Here is a 22,681-nt window from a genome sequence, read left to right as displayed (position 1 = left end):
ATTATAGTCACTTGGTTTTACACTAAACACCCAGGACTATTCATCTTATAACTGAAAGTTTGTACCCTTTGACCAACATCCCCCCATTTTCCTCACCTCCAGCCCTGGTAACCATCATTCTAGTGTCTGTACTATGAGTTGACTTTTTTAGATTCCACATGCAAATCTCCACATGAGATCTCCACATGAGATCCCACAATATTTGTCTTTTTCTGTCTGGCTTATTTCACTTAGCATAATGTCCTCCAGATTCATCCATGTCATTGCAAATGGCAGGATTTCCTTCTTTTTTATGGCTGAGTAATATCCCATCATCTTGTCCTTGTGTGCAGAGCTGAGCAACCATGGTGCCCCAAGTGTGGTTGCTGATGATGTTTCTCATCGAGGGCAGTGTGGCTGGGGGCACTGTCTACCTGGTGTATGACCAGGAGCTGCTGGGGCCTAGCGACAAGAGCCAGACTGTCCCTCAGAAGTCTGAGGAGGTAGTTCCCCCAGCCATAGACTAGTTAGCCACTGTGTGTGTGAGCAGACCAGTCTGAAGATACCCCAATTCCCAGCACCCCCAAAGTTTAACTTTCACATCCACAGGTCCTGGAATTCAGGCATCATAATGGTGATGTCGGCTCTCTCGGTGGCTCCCTCCAAGGAGAGCTGGGAGTACCTAAGGAGCAAACTAAGTAGCCTGTCAGAGGAGAGCACCTGCCCCAGTCAGGAACAGGGGCAGGGGCACCAGAGACCTGGAGACTCCAGACTGGGACTGGGACCCCACTCCAAGGGCAGCTCCCAGCTCTGCCAGCCCAATAAAGGACTTTATGAAATGTGAAATGTATTAACATTTATATATCTCCATCATCTTTTATCCATTCATCTGAGTGTTTCTCAGTAGTTTTAAGTGTAAAGGTCTCCCTGAGACTAAAGAGTTCAAAAAGCCCTGCCTTAATTTTATTTCCTCAGAATGTGGTGTCCAACACCTAGTCAGAATCGTTCCTAAGAAGATTAAGGCATGATTTCTCAAACTGCTTTTTCTCAAGAACGCTTTATAGTTTTAAAATTATTGTGGGGCAGGAGATGACTCTTTGTTTCTTGAACTTTGAAATTTTTGCCTGCTCTGGAAAAATATAGCTCCTGATTTATCTGTACCTCATGCCAGCATAATGTTAACTTGTCCAGCTCTGAGCACAAAAGCAAAGAAGGGAGCATTTTCCTCTTGAGCACCCAGAGACAAAGCACAGATTCCTGTCTCACATGAAGGGAACTATACTGCCTCCCAAACAAGGGTCTGTTCCAAACACTTACTCACATTTCAGTGAGTCAGAAGGAAACAGACAGATATTCATCTCCCTGAAACCTGGCTGACTTCCTGCAAGAAGCCTGTGAGGAGAGTCAAGGTTGGGGGTCAGGGTTAGTGAGCAGCCACCTAAGAGCTCTCAGGTGATATCTGGAGTCTTAGTAAGCAGGTGAGGACTATAGACAGGTCAGGAAAAAAAAATGCCTTCGAGTGTTTGTCAGGATTAGTCAGTAGAATTAGTAAGTGACAGATAAGAAAACAGGAAACAACCAGGGGCTATACATTTTGAATTCAAAGGTATTGGGTTTATAGTCTTGATGATAAACAGGAGCAGCTGACGAATAATGATTTACTACTTTAAAAATTCAAGATTCCAGCCTCAGCTATAAAGGGGAGCATTTGATTTTTACCAGTTAAGTCCTTCCACCCTGAACCACTTTACTTCTTTTTTTGTTTATTTACTTATATGGCGGGAGGGGGGGGGAGGAGCAGAAAGAGAGAGGTGGGGAGAGAAAAAGAGTATCCCAAGCAGACTCCACCAAGCAGTCAGCACAGAGCCGGATGTGGGGCTGGAACCACCAATCTTGAGATCGGGACCTGAGCCAAAACCAAGAGGTGGACACTTCAAGGGACTGAGACACCCAGGCGTCCCCCACTTTACTTCTGAGTGGCAATATCCCAAGCATCACACAGTGCTCATACTACCTGCTTCACAGAGAGATTTGGAATGGCGATAATAATAATGATTAGACTAGTAATTCTTTAATTGTAATTTATTAAAACACTTGACTATTTCACAAAAGAAGTCCCTGGGAGAATTCTGGTTTCAGTAATGTGCTGGGGATTTGTGAGTGAACTTTCGAAGGAAAAACCAGATTTAAAGAAAAGTGAATATCCTATTTCTTAGGTTGGCAAGTAAAAATCTCAGATAGGGTTATAGAATGTCCTTTTTCCAGATCTGAGACTAAAGTAATGGAAGGAAGTGGTCACAGTGTAATACAGACAAAGAGGAAGAGTCACAATTTCATATATGGGTTCTCACTCGTCTCTGTGTCTTTTAGTAAATCGCTTAAACTCAGTAATCACATCAGCTGCTTATTATCTTGGGGGAGAGGAATGAATGAGAACTACACACACACACACACACACACACACACACACACACGGTGCTCTTGCGACAGGTCTTGCTTAAATATACCTCGGATAATCATCACTTGTGTGCAGATCTTCTTTCCTGTCGAGTTAGTTTCTAACCTGGTCATTCTGCACTTATTTTTGTCCGTTTCTCCACCCACTTGAGAAAAGCACAGAACGCCACGCACCGCGCCACCCCTAAAAGCGTGGCTTCGGGCTCGCGGCTGCCCTTGCTCCCCACCTCTGCTCCTCTGGAGCTCCTCAGGCTCCAGGAGCCTGGAGTCACGAAGGGCTGCAGAAGCAGCAAGGTTCTCCGGGTGGGAGACCGGGGGTCTCCTGCGGGGCGGGCTGCAGGCCATCAGGGGGCGGCGTAGTTTCAGACCGGCTCCCGCCCGTCGGGTGTGCCCCGCCAGTCCAGTGCAGGGCAGGAAAGGGGCCAGGCGCCCGGATCCCAGCCCCGCAGCTTCGGCGGTCCCAGGACCCGGACCTCTCAGGGCAGTTAAGGTGCGGTTTCCGAGGGTGTGGTGCAACGCAGGTGCCCCGCGGGGCTGCAGGGCCTGGGCTCGGCGGGGCGGGGCCGGGGCAGATCCGGTGTTAGCCTGGCCGGGGGGCGGGGCGGGGCGGGCCTTGGCTCCCCAGGAGCTGCCAGGCAACTTTTCTCCGTCCTCACCCCGGCGGGGGAGAAAAGCTCTCGGGACGGCTTCTGAAGAGTCCGGGTTCTGGAGTCCCTCTGCAAACCGAGAGCAGCAGCTACCGTCCCCGGGCAGGCTCAGGATGCGGCCAGGATGGACAGGGGGCGCGCCGTTGCTGGTGTTAGTGCTCAGTCAAGGTAAGCGGGGAGTTCGCTCTCCATCCGCTGCTGGAGGGACCTGCGCGGGGCCTGGGCGCAGGAGGGAGGAGTTTGCGGGATGAGGGGCGCAGGCAGCGCGCCTCTCTGCTGGATTCCACGTGGACCCCGGCTCCCAGCCATCCGGAGCTGTGTAGAGAAAGACTCCCCATTCCCTTTCTCCCCCGCCTGGTGTCCCCATAAAGCCTGACTCACCCTGTCTGTGAAGCACCCTTCAAAGTCAGTTCACTGCGCGCTTTGGTTTTAGAGCCACGCGCACGCACACACGGGCACAGGGGCAGTGGAGACTAAGGGGTGTCCTGAAGGTCGAGAGTCCCGCAGCGTGGTTTAGACTGCCCGTGCCGCCCAGCATCCGCACCCGAGCGTTCTTCGGGTCCCGGGAATCCGGTTCTGGAAAGCAGCATGCACCACCTCAGCGCGATGCCTGCTGGCTTTGCAGGAGTCTGGGAGCCCCAAATGCTTGTTTTTCAGCCCAAGGGTGTGAAGTATGCTCCCATTTCTTCAGGCCGCAGCACTGACGTTTCTTCCCTTAGGGGACGTGGAGAAACCAAGCGCCTCTTAAACGCTTGGCAGATGGGAATTCTTCCTTCCCTTCTGCCTTCCTCCAATTGTTGTAACGTTTCTGTTCAACTTAATGTAAACTTAGGCCAGGAAAAGTTCTTTTTACTTTCTTGATCTCAGCTGCTGCCAACAAGAGAATTAACCGAGGCCATAGCTCCAGCTGCACGGCCGTGAGAGTGGGACCCACCCATCACCTGACTCCTTTTGCACAAAGTTGTGTGACCATCATCCTTCACGTGTACCTCCTCCAGATCTTTTCCAGAGCCTGGTGTGTGCTTACGATCGGAACTTTAGTTTACTGGGAGGAGGAGGGGGGAGTCGCATTTAAATTTTGTAGTTTGAGGGGGATCTGAGTGGCTCAGTCGGTTAAGCAGCCGACTTCGGCCCAGGTCATGATCTTGCGGCTTGGTGAGGTTGAGCCCCACGTAGGGCTCTGTGCTGACAGCTCAGAGCCAGGAGCCTGCTTCAGATTCCGTGTCTCCCTCTCTGCCCCTGCCCTACTTGTGAGAGAGCTCTCTCTCAAATATAAAAATAAGCATTAAAAATTTTTTTTTAATTTAAATTTTGTAGTTTGAACAGCTATCAAAACAAGTGTTTTTACAAAGAATATAAGTATTTCCTAAAATATACACAAATATTTCTTATCCTCCATTGAGGCATTTAGGCACACTATTTGTTACTCTGGAAGAAACCTAATCTAGGTAACCCTGTAGCATTTACTTCTAGTCAAAGATAACAGAGAAATAGCACCACCATCCGTACCCCCAGCACAGACTATGCATTATTAGGTTTTCCATCTAACTCTGTGTCTGGTGCTTCACAGATATTCTGTGCTGGGCCCCTAAGAGTCTTTTTGGGGGCCATCAACCTTAATCTGGGGGGTTGGGATAAAGTTGGAGTCGCATTGAAATCAGTCCCTGGAACACCACAACCTTCCCAAGAACTAATAGACATTTAAATCCAAGCTTTTCATCTTTCTTTAATTACCCATTATTAATAGAAGCTATGGAAACATAACATCATTTTCTTATCTTTGAAGTGTTGAGGCTTGTTTTTTAAAGAGCAGTGAGAAATACTTTAGTGGAATGTATTGCTGCAAGGCATGAAGTCAGGTATAGAGATTCTTAACCTGGAGTTAGTTAATAAGGACAAATCAGTGCAAGCAAGCAAAGGTGATTTAAAATGATGGCTGTACAAATATTTTTTTACATTTATTCCTTCCTCCTGTTTCAGTTACTTGCATACTCAAGAACTAAGTTTTCTCTTAATTCAAGGTACTCATAATAAAGCTTTGTCATTTGTGATATTAATCCAGGTTCCTAGGGAAGCAACGTGATTTGCTGATCCCACGAATATCCAAGATTAACATGAATAATTGAATGTCTGGGTCAGTGATAGCTGAAATTTTTTATGGCATTACTCTGTGTAAAATTTTTGAATAGTCATCATTACTACACACACACATATAGTTGTTTATAAATTATATACCCGTACAATTGTGCAATATAAATACATATCAAAAATGAAAATGTAACAACCATATGTGTGTGTGTTTATACATCTTATCTCCTCTCCAGTATACATGCCAACCAGTGTAGAAACTTAAAGCCCTCAAATCTCATTTTAACACTTAGAGTCAAATACACTTTCTGTAAACCTTCTCATGGGTATTTAAGAAAAAGCAGTGCTCAAGGTTCAGTTTCATATTTATCACCTTGCATTGATCACCCCTTGGTTTAAGTGCCTGCAGTCATTGAAATGGTAACCGGCAGGCAAAGGATGGAAAAGAAAGACCGTAAGGGGCCCAGATAATTCATAGTCTAAATAATAGGTCCACAGAGGAAAAGAAAAAGTAATTTTAAAATGCACGATGGCACTTACATCCTCGTGTGCTGCCAGGCCATGGATAATCCTCATCTTTTCTCCCTGTGTCTGGCGCCCTGCCCCGGAGTCACTGCCTCTTTAATGAGTACCTTCAAATCCTTTCTCTAATTCCCTTCAAGCTGTAAATACTCTAATTTCTCTCAGAATAAGTAAATCCTTCCTTTAATATGTATTTTGGCAGCTCTGTCCTCCTGAGACACCCTTGAGACACCCTCCACCTCTGTCTTCTAGTCTCGCTATTTTCCTATTTTCCAGGTGGTTCTTCCTCACTCTCTTTCACAGGCTCCTCTGTTTAGCCCAGTCCTTGGTGTTTAGAGTTCCATCCTGGGTCCTTGTCTTCATTCCACCTGTTCTCTCTGGGCTAGTTCCCCCACTCAAGTCAGGATCTCCAGCCAGACTCTTCTCCTGGTTCCAGATCGAGATTTCCATCTGCTACCAAATATCTCCACCTCGACGTCCCATAAGCATGTCCTCAATGCATCCTCAACTGAAGTCAACACCTGCCCTCCAGAATTCTCTGCTGTATCGTCTCTGCTGTATCGTTTAGCAAATGCTAAACCCGGGGATCTTTTCCCGTGTTTCAGGCTGACAGCCCATCTCCAAGTTCTGTCCTTCCTCCCCACCTCCTATAACTTCCGCCACCACCCTTGCTTTCTTTGTGTCTAGACAACTATAAAGTGTTTTTTCTGTTTTTTGCTCTCATCCTTCTGGTCCATTCTTCTCATTGTCACTAGTGTTATCTTTCTAAACACTGATCTGTATCCAGTCAACCCCTTGCTTCCAACTTTTGGTGGCTCCGCATCTCATGAAGGGTGAAGTCCAGATTCAGGCTTTTCTCTGCTACACTCCTCCTGCACGGACTCAAACACGGGTACATGTACTGCACGTAGGCCCATACATGATACACACACCCCAAAGCCACATACATACACCTGTACACATCCTTCTGTGTTCTGACTGCACTTGATCAGACCATATTTAGTGCTATTTTCCAGACTATTCCCTTTGCCTTCACTGCCTTCATGCTTTTTCCCTTCTCCCCTTCTCCCTTTGTAATTTACCACTGTCCTATGTTAGAAGAGACAAAGCCAAGCAAAATTATAAAGTAGGGAAGTTTTTATTTTATAACGAAAAGAGGAGTCTGAGGTAACCTCTAATTTCTGGAACCAACCCTAAACCACCTCTTCCCCCTTATGCTCAGCACCTTCACAGCCTTAAACCACCCTCTGATAAAGTAACCTCCCACCCCATAGCTCTCCAGCCATACCTGCCCCACCCCGACTAAGCTTTGCTCTCAGAAGTCCTGGTTCACAAGCCACTGTTTGATTTAAATTCATGCTTTGGGGCTCAGGATCAGAATTTAAAGACAATTATTCACACATTTCTGATATATAGACAGATTTGGAAGCAATTGCTTAAATGTTAGCACTGTACCTCCTCTTTCCTGAGAAATTAAAATTCCAGTATTGCCTATATCACGTTGTTGTGAGATGAACACCAAGATAGGTACATTTCAACGCCAAGAATCAGTGAATGCATCAGCTCGAATGAATTCCCTCTAAAGTAGGTGATGTCTGTTCCTGTCTTAATGTGTTAACAGCCTTGGGCCTATTAAAAGGCAGAAGCCTGTTAATGTAAAGAGATGAGCTTCTAATAATGGAATTTTAGACATTCATAAAAATAAAGACACAAATCCAAGTCAATATGTCAAATAAAGAAGTTCAGGAAGAATGGGAAGAATATTTGGGACCAAAAATATCATCCTGATGTCATAAGAATGTTACCATTAGAGGGGCGCCTGGGTGGCGCAGTCGGTTAAGCGTCCGACTTCAGACAGGTCACGATTTCGCGGTCCGTGAGTTCGAGCCCCGCATCAGGCTCTGGGCTGACGGCTCAGGGCCTGGAGCCTGTTTCCGATTCTGTGTCTCCCTCTCTCTCTGCCCCTCCCCTGTTCATGCTCTGTCTCTCTCTGTCCCAAAAATAAAAAAAAAAAATAAAAAAAAATAAAAGTTGAAAAAAAAAAAAGAATGTTACCATTAGAGTCAAAAGTTTTAATCTGGACTATTAGCCTTGCTCAGCTTGGGGAGTTACTGAGGTAGGATGGTTTTTGTGTTTTGTTTTTTTTTTTCATTTGTTATGGTGACTGATTATTTACCTAGAAGAACGTGTAGAAGAATGTCTCTCTAAAGAGAAAAAACTTAATACCTCAAATCCTGAGACAACAATAGATTCTGTATATGAAGGTGATTCCTGTGATGCCCCTTCAGATGACCTGTAGATGCTTTGTTGATCTGGCCACAGTGAATTCCAGAAAAGTAGTATTTGAACATATTTTTATGCAGCAACTTTTATGCAAGGAAACCTGCTAGGCCCAACTATAGGAAACTTGAAACATGGTCCAAAGAGTTTACAGGCTATTTGGAAACAAGTCCAACCATGAGGGAAGGACATTGTCTCAGTCCCTGGAAGGTACCTAACCAACTTCAGACCCTTCCATCCTCCTTTCTGACAGAAGTCCAATTATTGGGTTACCTCCTCCTCTGCACAGCTAGGAGGTCAAGGGGACCTTGAAGGGTGGTTGCCCTGAGCCATTCCTGGTCATCTCATACCTCTCTCCAATGTCTGATTTAGACATGGGCATGTAATTACGATGACATGTGGAAGGAAATCTGCTTGGGGACTTTTGGGAAAGAATTTTTCATTCTTAAGAGAGACACTGGTTAAGAAATGTATTGCCAGGTCACGTGAAGCTTGCAATAGCTATAACTGTCCTACAACCATAATGTCAGCTAGCTTGAGGATAAAGCCGATACACTAGCCCTGTGGAGAGACAGAAAGCAAGTCCTTGATATTGTCTTTGAGTTTCTGAATTACTGAAATTTAGAGTCATTTACCTGTTTGTGCCTAAAAAAAAAAGTCTATGTAATTTAAAATGTGGTTATGTTGTTTTTGTTACGTTGTTTTGTAGTTTATGCTTATACATATGTACCATAAGTTTCTATAGCGTAATAGTTACCATTTGGTCACATATAATTCATTGTTAAATGAGTGGTACAGAACTTAATGTTGAGTTCAGAGGATGGAGAAATGTCACTGTGATGCATATAAGTAGCAAACCTCCCCACAAGTCTTCACGAGGACAGAAAAGAATCTTCACTATTTGGATCTGCTGTGAAGGACTGCAAAGGTCAGAGTCCAGTTCTCCCCTTTTAAAATGGCTGTCAGTGATAATAATAGAGTAACATAACCAGGGATAGGACCCAAGTCTCCAGGTTCCTGGGTCAGATGTTTTAGATACTGGAATACGAAAGGAGAAAGCCATTATGTCCACAACATACTGTTCAAGGTATTCACAGAGGGTGAAAGCTGAGAGGTTAACAGGCACCCGACCATAAATGACCTTGTAAATGGAAGTCAGGAGCATGGATTTTTGAGGACAATGGGAAGGTTTTGAAGGGCCTTAAGCAGGGGAGTGATATGATCGGATGGTTTCTTGAGTAGATCACTCCAGTGGCAGGGTGGATGGTGGATTGAAAGGAGGCCAGACTGAAGGCACTACCTTTCTTAGGAAAGAAATAGTTCTGGTCTTAGTTTTATTGGGAGATGATGGTGCTAAAACTCAGTAGCAGTAGGGAAGGATCACAGGGGATGCATTTGAAAGGTAGCAAGGGAGAATGGACAGGATTTGTGGTTGATTTATACAATAGCAACAAGTGAAGGAGAAGATAAGACGGAGGCCTAGGTTTTGGGTGTGGACAACTCAGTGAGGTGCTACTGACTGAGACAGGGAGGCAAGGAAAGAAGGTAACTTAGACAAGAAAGACAATCAGTTCACTGTGACACGTTGTTAGACACATTCAGGAGCACATGTCTAGTAGGTAGATAGTTATAGATAGAGCAGTGTTAGAAGCAGGAGAGAGGACAACAGGGGCTAGAGATTTAGGAGTCAGGGGCATCTAGAGAGTCACTGAAGACACAGCATTGATGAGTCAGGCAGAGACCAGAAGACAGAATTGTCCACAACCCAAGGGACTACCTGAGAGGGTCAGGTGAGGAAGAGGAGATGCCAGAGAGAGAAAAGAGCAGTGGGAGCAGTAAGTAGAAAGAATACTACAGTAAGTGGGGCACACACAAATATTTTGAGAGGGAAGAGTTGGTCAGTAGGATCATATTCACAGAAGTCAAGCATGTTGGACAGCCTTGATGAGGACAGTCTCCATGGCATGAAAAAGCAGAAGCCAGAGTGGGGTAGGCTGAGGAGTAAGTAGACCATGAGGAAATGCAGACAGTGTCAGGAAGTTAGATAGTAAAAGAGAAGAGGGAGTGGCTGAGGGCCAGGAGGGGAGAGACTTCATAACAATTATTATAATGAGGTGTTTTCTGTTTGTGTTTGTTTTTTGTTTTACTTCTATTGCTTATGGCATTGCATGGTCCACTTGTGCTTTTTGAGAACTGCGTTGAGGCATCTGTATGTGGCAAGAATCCCTAACACAGGAGAGACTGGGGGAGAGGAGGAGCACTGATATTCATGGCAAAGGGGTCTCAGAGAAGGGGGGATGGAATGGGATGGCCACAACAGCAACAGCTCTGGCAACAGCTTGGGAGCCACAGATGACCATATAGGGAAGGCAGAGTAGGTTCTGGCATATGACATGGAGAGGATATGGGCTGATGAGACCAAGCTGAAATTGACGGCTGTGAGGGGTGCAGAGGGAGACCACCAAGTTGTGGGAATAGGCACCCCCCGCCCTCCAGCGTGGCCACTTGGATTGATGAAGGAGCCCTTGTATTTATTTTTGTTTTAGAACGTACTTACTGCACTAATGTAGCTGTGATTAATAAACTTCGCATGGATTTTAGGGTACATAATATATAACAATATTCCAATTCTGGTCGCAGAATTAATATCCGTGCTTTAGTCAGATTTCCTAAAAACACACAGAGGTTTGGTTTTTTTTTAGAGCTACAGGTATGTTTCTCCAGTTAAGCTTTTAGTTCTTTATTTCTATCCAGTATAATAAAGATTCTCAAAGTCATCTTTTCGAAATCATAGTCCCATATAACCCAGAGAATTAGAGTTGGGTTTGAAAGGTTCTGTTAGTAAAATATTGAAGGCTTTTATTCTGTGTAGCTCAATGGTGTTTTCACAGTGTTTTAAAACATTTTCATTTAATTATATAAATTAGAAAAGAAATTAATGTCAATTCTTAATTTTGTTGAAGTTGTGATTAATCCAAAGAGCTAGTATTCAGGTATTTTTTCCAGTCTGTGCCTGCTGATTCTTGTACACATAAATTACATTTACCAACCAGTATAAACTTGAACTGCATATTTTTCTAATGTTTCCAGGTCCATAGAATATTGGGACTGTTCATAATTTTCAAATATATTGTTCTTCCTTTGAAAGAGTTGTCTGTTCTGTTGTCCAAACAGCACATGGCAACTGTGTGATCTTGTGAGTGAAGATTCCCGCATTATTATTCTGTGTTCTGAAAGGGTAACTGTAGTTCTTCCTTTTAGTATTTTAAAGTGACTAGGGACAGTTTTTACTACAGAAGCCATACATAACTCCTGATCATTGAAAGGCTTTCTGTATAAAAAATGAGGCTAATGTTTAAACAGAGCCATGGAAATAAAGGAGTGATGGACACTGTATTGTCAGTGTAAGAGATTATTTCATTGTGTTTTGAAAAGCATGAGCAAAGCTCTTGCGCCCATGGGTGCCTTGAACATTGGCAGTTGTCATTCTCTCCCATTCATTTGAAGGTGGCCTTTGTTTGTCTTTGTGCACGCCTGATCTCATTCCCATGGATACCGTGTGGAAATGCAGACTGAACTCAATCTGGCTTCTGGTCAGCTCAGTCAGATAACTCTATTCCAAACTGTTTACCAGTTACCTTCAGGTCCTTTCACCAAATAGCTTTGTGGATGTTTGTTAGAATACGGACACTGAATATTTTGGATTTTATAACCTTGCCTAAGCCATATTCCAAATGCTAGTGTATAAATAGATATTTTACAGCAATTGACTTAATTTTTCTATGTAGTTGTTAACATTGTTGAGGGGAAAAAAAGAATAACTTAGCCTTGGAAATGGAGATACTTTTATGTGATATTTGTTTTCTTTTTAGTATAAAAATGTAATAAATAGCCTGAATAAAAAAAAAGCCTTAATGAAAAATTGAAAGGTGATTAAATAAATAATTTATGTCAATGTCTTAGTCCATTTGGGCTGCTATAACAAAATACCACAGACTGGGCAGCTTATAAACAGAAATTTTTTGCTCACTGTTCCAGACACTGGGAGTTCAGCGTGGTCACATTCTGGTGAAAGCCCTCTTCCTTGGCTGGTGGAAGGGGCTGGAGTGTCTCTGGAGCCTCTTTTATAAGGCACCAATCCCATTCATGAGGGTGAAGCCTTTGCACCTCTAAAGACCCCACTCCCTCATACCATAATCTTTGGGGGTTAGGATTTCAACATAGGAAGTTGGTGGGGGGGGAGAGGACACAAACATTCAGACCATAGTCCATAGTAATTAAGAAACCCTTTTAGGGGCACCAGGGTAGCTCAGTCAGTTAAGTGTCTGACTTCGGCTCAGGTCGTGATTTTATGGTTCGTGAGTTTGAGCCTGACATGGAGCTGTCCACTCTTAGCACAGAGCCTGCTTCGGATCCTCTGTCTCCCTCTCTCGCTGCCCCTCCCCTGCTCTCTCTCTCAAAAATAAATAAAAACATTTTTAAAGAGGAAGAAACCCTTTTATTATCAAAGTATTTAATTTTTGCCCCCAAATTATAGGACACCATTTTATTACTACTTTTTTGTTATGGTCTAAGTGAGATATGACCTTAACCTTTTTAACAGTACAGCCCCATGGTCTCTTTCTTACCTTTGTCCGTGTTCTCTCTTTTTGAAATACTCTTTATGCCCCAACCCCTATTCTGCACATCATTTATGTGTCAATTTCATCAAGGCTCATGCACCCCAGGAAACCTTCCTAACCCCAGTCCAATTTGGGTATCCTCCTCACATGCATAGCAGTTGTCACTTTCTATCTCAAAAGCCTGCTTACACAGCTCTAACCCACATAGACTGCAGACCCTGAGAAGACGGGGGCCATGTCTTTTTCACTTGTGCCAAGTTGAATTTTGTCGAATGAGTGATGACTGCATGAGACATGTAGGGCAGTCACTGTAGCGTGAATTAAAGGCGCATTTTCTGAATGAAGGCCAAGATGAAAATTTCCTAGTTCTCCTAAAATATCTCTTCTTTGTCTTGAAATGTCCAACCAGGCTAGCTGTATTTGAAAAGTAACAAGATGAATAAAAGTATTAGGACATCACTGACGTCTTTTTTCCCCCAAGCACTTTCCCATTCGCCTATTCTGTTCTCATAAAGCAGCACCATAATTTAGCTTCAGCTTGACTCTCTCTCCCACTGAATACATTCTTTAAAATCACCTTCAGTTCTGTTCATCATTGTATTCCCAGGACCTGGCATATAGTAAGTGCCCAAAAAAAAATGATTGGTAAAAAAATATATAAAAATAAACAAAAAAACAGGATTCAGATAACTTTGAGGTACATGTGTCCATTAAAATACTAAATTTGGGTAATTAAAGCAGAATGTTTTAATAGTCTTCCAGGAAAGTGACCTGTACTAAAATATTCATCTTAACAGAAATATATTTATATTCTTCCTTTGGATATTTATAAGTGTGAAAGTAATTTTTATAGATATACCTACCATCTATATGAAATGAACAATTTACTTTTTTGGTCACTTGATATCTTTTACATATACTTTCTATATGGGCTTCATATTTACAACTTTGCAATAATGCATCCTGCCATATCATGACTATTGTTTCATTTTTGGATATTTAGGTTGTTTCCTGTGGGATTTTTCCCCTCCTGTAAATAATGTGCCTATAAATATCATTGTACAAGAAGCTTTTTCTTTCCTTTTTCCTTTTGGACAATTTCCAGCAGAGGCATTACTGGGTCAAATGTTATGGCTATTTTTTAGCTTTTGTTGCATATTGAACAGTGTAGGCATCAATAATGTGTGAATTTACAAACTTCACCAACATTAGGATTTTATTTTACTTTTTGTAGTGTTTTTTTTAACTTTTTGTCAGCTTGGTGGATTTAAAGTGACGCTTCCTTTTTATTTTAACTCTCATTCTTTATATTTGTCAGGGTACACCTTTGAAGCTACTCTTTAAATATACCTATCTTTTGAAAAATATGTGTAGGTTAGAATATTCTAGAAGTTAGGCCTAGAAGAACATCAAAAGATCATCTAATCAATGCCTCAGCTTTATAATAATCAGTTTTTAAAATGAATAATGCCCAGGACTCCAGCCTGCAGTGTGCTATCCATCATTTCAAAAGGCTCTTCAGAATTTCTTCTGAAAATCTCTTTGACAAACCCCACCCCCCACCCTTGGTCACCTATTTCCCACAGGCTGATTAAAATCCATTTCACTTGAGGAGTGGCAGTCCTCTGGTTAAGACTTCTGTTCTTCCATGGGACAGAACCCTTTAGGGGAAGCACATTCCCTAAGAGAGAAGACATTCTGTTTGCCAGAGCACTTGACTTCGAGTGACCGAATTTGGAGATTGTTCTGGTTAGCTATTATCATGCAATCTATCATCCTAAAACTTAGTGGCTTAAAATGACAACTATCATTTGTTATCTCTCATAGTTTCTTGAGTAGGATTTTGGGAATAGCTTGGCTGGATAGTTCTGGCTTGAGGTTTTTCATGTGGTGACTTTCAGAGGGTAGGCAGCTCTTTCTCTTAGAGGGTAGGCAAGTGGTCTTGCCATCCTGGCATTCTCTGATAGCCTGACTTTTTATAGGATGACTCAGGGATCCAAAGGCATGTGTCCCTCCCAATATACTGGCAGAAACTGCATGGTCTTTTCTAACCTAGACTCAGAAATCATGCAATTGCCTCTGTTCATCAAAGCAGTCACAAAGTCTCACCTAGATTCGGAGGGAGGAGACTTATTTTCTTGATGAGAAGAGTGTCAAGTAATGCCCAGGCAGATTTTAAAACCACCACAACTTAATCAACTCAATAGTGCTTACGAGATAGTTCATCGTTTTTATCAGAACTGTTCAACATGGGCATTATTGACATTGGGGCCAGATAATTCTTCCAGGACAGGGGGATGTGCTGGGGGTGGGTGGAGGGGCTATCCTGTGCACTATAGGATGTTGAGTGGCATCACTGGCCTTCACCCACTAGACACTAGTAGCCACCACCACCCCAACCAAAAATATGGGACAACCAAAAATATGTCCAAAAATTACAAAATTCCCCCAAGGGACAAAATTCTCCCAGTTGAGAGCCACTACACTAAACAAACATGAACAGGTATACATAAGAGATAATGGGGCTTCGGTTCTAGACCACCACAATAAAACAAATATGGCAAAAAGTGAGTTAAGTAAATTTTTGGCTTCCCAGTGTATGCAGGAGCTATGTTTATACTATACTGTAGTCTATTAAGTATATGATAGCATTATGTCCAAAAAAGTCCTTACCTTAACTTAAAAATACTTTATTGCTAAAAAGTGCTAATCATCACCTGAGCTTTCAGCAAGTCATAATGACTGATCACAGATCACCATAACAAATATAATAATGATAATGAAAAAGTTTGAAATATTGCAAGAATTACCAAAATATGTCACAGAGACATGAAGTTGAGCCAATGCTGTTGGAAAAATGCAGCCAATAGACTTGTTTGACACATGGTTGCCACACTCCTTCAATTTGTAAAAACAACAACAACAAAAAACAAAACAAAAACAAAACAAACCACGCAACATCCGTGAAGCTCAATAAAGTGCAATACAACAAAGCGTGCCAGGATTAAGCACATTTACATTCATGGCATCAGGGAAAGAACTCCAGCCCTGAAGAGAAAACCAAACGCCATTGTTCCGAGTGACTTCGCGCATCATAGGCAAACTATTCCTTACCTTTCTGGGTCAATGGGAGGATCAAATAAGATTATGAATAGAAAAGTATTTTGCAAACTGGAAAAGCATATATAAGGCTATTTTTTTTAAAAAATCCATATATTTAGTATTCACTATTTTGATCATCATTCATTGATTGAAGAGACCCGTTTAAGGGACATAGTGCCTGTCCTATGGCAGCAGCGTCCGACCCTGGGGAACTTGGAGGATTCAAGGCAGCTCTGCTTTTCCATTTCTAACATCACCTGTGGAGGAAAAGGGTAGCACCTAGATCCTTACTGAATTGTAATACTTAACATTCAAAACAAAGCCTTCCAATTTTTTTCAATGTTTTATTTATTTGTGAGTGAGATAGTGAGACAGAGCACGAGTGGGCCAGGGGCAGAGAGAGAGGGAGACACAGAATCTGAAGCAGCTCCAGGCTCCAAGCTGTCAGCAAGCACAGAGCCCAACGCAGGGCTCGAACCCCCAACCCTTGAGATCATGACCTGAGCCAAAGTCGAAAGCTTAACTGACTGAGCCACCCTGATGCCCCTACACTGAAAACAAAGTCTTTTAAAGAAAAAATTACATTTTTCTTTCTTAATGAAAGCAGGAAAGTGTTGTGCTGCTTTAATCCAAAAGCAGTTGTGAGGGTCACTTTATCCTTTTGGATTTTGCACTACCTTTTTTTTTTTTTTTCCTAAAGCACTATAGTTATAATAGAGCTTTAATCTGTATACAATATATGGTCATTTCTAGAGGGCCTATCATTTCTATGTTTACTTGCTTTGGGCTTTTTATAGGGGCAGGAGAGGGCTACATTATTTCTGCATTTTTTGTCCTTTTAGCCTGAAGACAAAGCTATTGAAAATGAGTTCCCGTGATTGTGTGTGTGTGTTCAAATGATCTAATGTGACCGATGACCATTTTTGATTTTGTCATGCATATTCTAAATAATGATTAGCTCCACTTTAAAGTTTAAAGTCTGTTTTCAAAGTTTAAAGGCGGGATCTGAGTAAACCCACTTCCTGCTTCTGTGGCTTCCTGGAGGATCCACAGACTGATAATATTTTCTTGGCTTTCGTGGTATACTTTGAGTATGCCTCAGCAAAATACAGCAATGTGACATCCTCCCACCCATTATACAGCAGTTCTCAGAAACTTAAATGGCAATTCATTTAAGGTATTTTTTCATGGTAGAGGTAAAGGTGGGATTACAGATTGGTGGGGCTTTTTTAAATTCTTCAAAAAGTATACTATCCTCAGTAACATATAGACACTAATAGTAAACAAAACAAAGCAAGCAAAAATAGCTGTCTTTCCTAAGGGCTCATCACTTGCTAGGCACTGGGTGGAGAGTTTTATATGCATTGTCTGGTCATGATGAGGTAGATTTCTGTATTATATCTTCTTCACAGGTGAAGAAGTGGTGGCTTATTTGGGATGTGGAACGTGCCCAAGGTCACCAAGCTATTCAAATCCTGTGCACTTAGGCACTATGATAATACTGTTGGTCTTCCCCAGTATGTGGATTTTTCAGTTAAAAAAAAAAAATCCTTGTACTTCTAGCACTGGCAGACTTCTGCTATCCCATCACCCCCCAAAATAGTCCATCTTCTTTTTAGCGTTCTCCTCTAGCTAGATAAAAACCAAAGTTAAGTGTTCTCTAAAATGCTAGTAAAAAATGTGTCTGTGTATTTGTCTCTTCATGTGTGTACCTATATGTATAAGTACTTACTAATCTACCTTGTAATCCATCTATCTGTATATCTTCTCAGTAGCATGCATTCAAGCCTCTTGCTTTGAACCAGTCCAGAATTCATATTTATTAACACAACTGGTCTTCATTGATCTCTATAAAAAAGATAGATTTCCAACATGTGAGGTAGTTATGCATTATTAAAAATACAGCAGAGTAAGGGAGATGGAGAAGGTTGGGCAGGGGTGGAAAACGGGCATGTATTATTTTACAGGGGGCTCTGTTTTAGTTACCTATTACTATATAACAAATTACCACACAGGCTATGACTTTAAATAATGTACACTTATTATCTTACAGTTTCTGTGGGTCAGGAATTTGGGCCTGGCTTCAGCGGTGTCCTCTGCTTCAAGGCATCTCATAAAGCTGCACTCAGGTGTGGACCAGGGGTGGGGCCTGATCTGAATGCTTACCCGAGGAGGCATCCACTTCTGATTGTTGGCAGAATTAATTTTCTCTTGGGTTGCTGGACTAAGGGCCTCAGTTCCTGGCTGGATTTCACTGGAGGCTGCCCTGAGTTCCTTATCCTGTGGACCTCTTTGCTTCATCAAAGATAACGAGAGAGTGCATCTGTGTGCAAGACAAAGGTTACAATCTTATGTAATGTAATCACAGAAGTGATATATCCTAGGGCATTCGATTCTGTTTTGAATCTTCACTTCTATAGGTTTGAAATGGTAGGGAAGAGGATCACACAAAGACATGAATAACAGGAGAGGGGTATCACTGGGAGCCACCTGACCACCACAGGTAGTGAGGAAAGACAGCTCTGATAGCTTGATGTTTGATGCGAACACAAAGGCAGTGAGAGTGAACGTGACAATTTCTGAGAAAAGAATATTCCATGCATAGGGAGCTTTGCAAAAGGCTAGAAATCAGAGTGTGTTTAAGGAAGAGTCCAGCTGAGTGAGCTGAAGGAATAGGGCAGGAGGTGAGATCAGACAGGTGGGGAGGGAATGATGACACAGCTCTCCAGGAGGAATTCACACAGGAGAACAGTGGAGTAACTTTTCAAGGCAGTCCACCACAGTAAGAAATGCAAATGGCGAGTGTCAAGGGAGTTAGAATAAGGGTGTATGTAGGCATGAATTGGAGAGGAAGACCAGAACCAAAGTTTATAGAGAAGTGGCCTGTGAACAGAGATTTAATAGAGGAAATATTCACTTCAGTTATGCCTGTTGTTTCCATACATTGCCTCAGGGTATGTGAGGCGTATCTTGTTACTGAGCAAGTTATTCAGCAGGCATTGACTTGCTAAATGTGCAAAAATGCTATTCTGTGAGAGAGGGAGAATGAGGATTTCTCCTTTCACACGGAAGGAATTTAGGAATAAAATGTGAAAATAGAAAGTGAATAGAGGAGTGGGTACTCCCAGTCCTCTTGGCCACTAGGAGATAGTGAGTCTGCCAGATGGCAACTCACCCTCCCTCTCTTTACGAAAAAAAAAAGAGAATCCATTGAGTTGTCAGGAAGCACTAAGTCATAATAAATGAATTTAAGAAGAATTTACAGTAGACTTTTGAAGATGTTTATTGCCTGCAAGATCAAAAAATGTGAAAGGGCCTCGAAACCATCTACATGCCACACCAGTCCAAGGCTCGATGCAGTTACTTTGTCAGGGAAAAACTTGGATTTTTTTTCACACAAAATATGAACTTTAAAAGATATAAGTGGAATTAGTATGCACACACATGGACTGACAGAATTATCTTCCAAACTCAGAAGAGTATATTAAAATTTTCTGATATAATTTTTCTCCCTCTCTTACTCTGCTGGGCCAGCCATTAACAAACTATCACAGACTGGGTGGCTTTAACAACAGAAATTTATTTTCTCATAGTTCTGGTCATCCAAGATCAAGGGGCCATCAGGGTTGGTCTGTGGTGAGACCTCCTTTCTGACTTGTGGACTGCTGCCTCCTTGTTTTGTCCTCACATGGTGTTACCTCTGTGAGCACATGGAGAGAGAACTGTCTGGTACTCTTCCTCTTATGTGGACACCAGCCCTGTCAGAGTAAGGTCCCACCGTTATGACCTCTTTTCATCTTAATTATCTCCTTAGAGGCCCTATTTTTAAATGCAATCACATTAGGACTTAGGATTTCAATAGAGGAACTTGGGGGGTTGCAATTCATCCATAACACCCCGTTAGCCTTAATAATATATTAATGGATTTATCTCTGGTCATAGAAGTGATGCATGTATTTCTTTAATATGAATACAGAGTAATTGTCAAATAAATAATACATGCATACACTGTTTTCTTAAAAAAAAAAAAGTAGACACAAACCATGAGGCAGGGAATTATTACCCAGATGTCAGCCAGAATCTCTCTGCTTCTAAAAATTGAGATAAGACTCATTCAAATCCCTATTCCACTCTTATAGGAAAATACAGTGCTCTCCCAAGATTTTTCTGAATTCCCAGGCGGTATCCATTTTCATTGTCATTCAACCTCCAGCTTCCTGACTGTGGAGTTTTTGTTCTCCACTCTGTCAGGTCTAGAACTTGATTTTGCCCTATGTAGAGGTAATACATTAGGCTATTACTGTTTCATTGATGCTGACAGATGACACGAGATTCCTGAGTTGGAGACAAAGGACTTTATTACTCACCACACAACAAGTAGCATGCTCATGAGAATTTTATATCAGCAACCCTTTCGCTTCCCCATGAAGTCTCATGGAGAGTATGTGAAGGGGTCCAAATGGATGCCTGCATACACACTAGGTTGCATTCATTACAAGAGAGAAATGTATGTTTTACAGCAAGAAGTCAGCAAGCCTTTTCTTTGTCCTGGAGGGAAATCTATCAAGGCTGCTCACTACACACATAACCCTGAAAAATGGACCAGGTAAACAGCAGTCAGGATCTTACATTCTTGGCATACCCATTGTATGAATTTGAATGGTAGTCCCAAAAGGTATGACTATGTCCTAGTTCCCAAAAATCCATGAATATTACCTTATTTGGATAGAGGATCTTTGAAGATTGCCTTTCAGAGACTGTTGGCAGAAACATAAATGTTGAAACCACTTCTGGTGAAGTTCTCAGAAGGAAATGAGGAGCCTGCTATCAGAAACTGAAGGGAAGGTAATCCTTGTTACATAGTGGCAGAAAATTTATGCTACCTGTGTCCTCCAGTTGTGTAGAAAGCGGAAATTTCAATCAATGAACGTAAATGTTTAGCGGAGGAGATTTCCCAGCAAAATGTTGAAGGTGCAGCCTGCTTTTTCCTTAATGAGTGTAGTAAAATGCAAGAGGAAAGAGAGAAATTGAGAAAGAAACTTCCCAACAAAACAGAACAGTACTTAATGATATAAGAAACTCTCAGCCTATCCAGATTACAAAAATAAAAGCTAATATTAGGAGACTCATTGTTAAGAAAGTGTTGTTCTGAAGAGAAGGCCAAGGGTGTGGTTGGAAAACTTTGCAGTACAGATTAGGCATGTGATTCACAGATCCTCTCAACCATCTCAGCAGAGGCCAGGGATAGAGACGGAATTATCCAGGAAAGATCTGTGGAGAGTTCTCTTGTATAATGGCCTAGATCCCCAGGATGTACACAGGAGACCTACCAGCTTTTAGGAATGTTGTTTCAGCAGAAATGCTGCCACCTTGGACTGAAGGGGACAGAGAAGCAGAGGCCCACCTTGGACTGAAGGGGACAGAGAAGCAGAGACCAGTAGAACTGTTGTAGGCCAGAGGACAGTGCCTTGAGCAACAGAGGATTATTCTCAAGACTTGGAACCTAATGGAATATGACCTGCTATGTTAAACTTTCTTGGTACCTGTGACCCTTCATCCCTTCTAATGTCTCCCTTTTGAAATAGAAATGTCTGTCACATACCTATCACACCACTGTATTTTATTTTTTTAATATAATTTATTGTCAAGTTAGCTAAAATACAGTGTATATAGTGTGCTCTTGGTTTCAGGGGTAGATTCTTGTGATTCATCACTTACATACAATACCCAGTGCTCATCCCAACAAGTGCCCTCCTCAGTGCCCATCACCCATTTTCCCCTCCCCCCCACACCCTCCCCCCCATCAACCCTCAGTTTGTTCTCTGTATTTAAGAGTCTCTTTTGGTTTGCCTCCCTCTCTGTTTGAAACTATTTTTCCCCCTTTCCTTCCCCCATGATCTTCTGTTAAGTTCCTTAAGTTCCACATATGAGTGAAAACATATATCTGTCTTTCCCTGACTGACTTATTTCACTTAGCATAATACCCTCCAGTTCCATCCACATTGTTGCAAATGGCAGGACTTCATTCTTTCTCATTGCCAAGTAGTATTCCATTGTATATATAAACCACATCTTCTTTATCCATTCATCAGTTGATGGACATTTGGGCTCTTTCCATAATGTGGCTATTGTTGATAGCACTGATGTAAACATTGGGGTACATGTGCCTGTATGAATCAGCACTCCTGTATCCTTTAGATAAATTCCTAGTAGTGCTATTGCTGGGTCATAGGGTAGTTCTATTTTTAATTTTTTGAGGAACCTCCACACTGTTTTCCAGAGCTGCTGCACCAGTTTACATTCCCACCAACAGTGCAAGAGGGTTCTCATTTCTTCACATCCTCACCAACATCTGTTGTTTCCTGAGTTGTTCATTTTAGCCACTCTGACCAATGTGAGGTGATATCTCAATGCAGTTTTTATTTGTATTTCCCTGATGATGAGTGATGTTTAGCATGTTTTCATGTGTCTGTTGGCCATCTGAGTTTCTTCTTTGGAAAAGTGTCTATTCATGACTTCTTCTCATTTCATCACTGGATTATTTGTTTTTTTGGGTGTTGAGTTTGGTAAGTTCTTTATACATTTTGGAAACTAGCCCTTTATCCAATATGTCATTTGCAAATATCTTCTCCCATTCTGTCTGTTGCCTTTTAGTTTTGTTGATTGTTTCCTTTGCAGTGCAGAGGCTTTTTATCTTGATGAGGGCCCAATAGTTTATTTTTGCCTTTATTTTCCTTGCCTTTGGAGACATGTCAAGCAAGAAGTTGCTGCATCTGAGGTCAAAGAGGTTGTTGCCTGTTTTCTCCTCTAGGGTTTTGATGGTTTCCTGTCTCACATTTAGGTCTTTCATCCATTTTGAGTTTATTTCTGTGTATATACCACTATATTTTAGAAATAGACAACTCATTTTCAAGGTTCATAGACCCACAGATGGAGGGAAATTTTGCCCCAGGACAGATCACACCTGGAATCTCACCTGCACCT

At 42.1% G+C, this 22,681-nt stretch overlaps 2 protein-coding genes across 3 annotated transcripts in view; both read left to right on the top strand.

The window, feature by feature from the left end:
• Positions 1-282: 282 nt before the first annotated feature.
• Positions 283-1,734, top strand: LOC113603267 (MICOS complex subunit MIC13-like). The gene is given in 2 exon segments (XM_053200797.1): positions 283-498; positions 501-1,734. Coding segments are annotated over 2 exon segments (477 nt in total). The 5' UTR covers positions 283-344; the 3' UTR covers positions 824-1,734.
• Positions 1,735-2,906: 1,172 nt separating this feature from the next.
• Positions 2,907-22,681, top strand: part of ITGA2 (integrin subunit alpha 2) — a 108,322-nt gene continuing 88,547 nt past the window's right edge. Inside the window, exon 1 of one of the 2 annotated variants that reach the window (XM_053200762.1) lies at positions 2,907-2,926. Coding sequence is in view for 1 of the 2 variants with exons in the window: in XM_027076501.2 (XP_026932302.1) it covers positions 3,197-3,251 (55 nt within the window). In the remaining variant the exon portion in view is untranslated. The other variant, XM_027076501.2, reaches the window with a different exon arrangement.

The sequence above is a fragment of the Acinonyx jubatus genome, chromosome A1 (genome assembly GCF_027475565.1).
Source record: "Acinonyx jubatus isolate Ajub_Pintada_27869175 chromosome A1, VMU_Ajub_asm_v1.0, whole genome shotgun sequence".
Lineage (NCBI taxonomy): Eukaryota > Metazoa > Chordata > Mammalia > Carnivora > Felidae > Acinonyx > Acinonyx jubatus.
The sequence above is the reverse complement of the archived record's forward strand: the minus strand, read 5'-3'. Positions and strand labels throughout refer to the sequence as shown.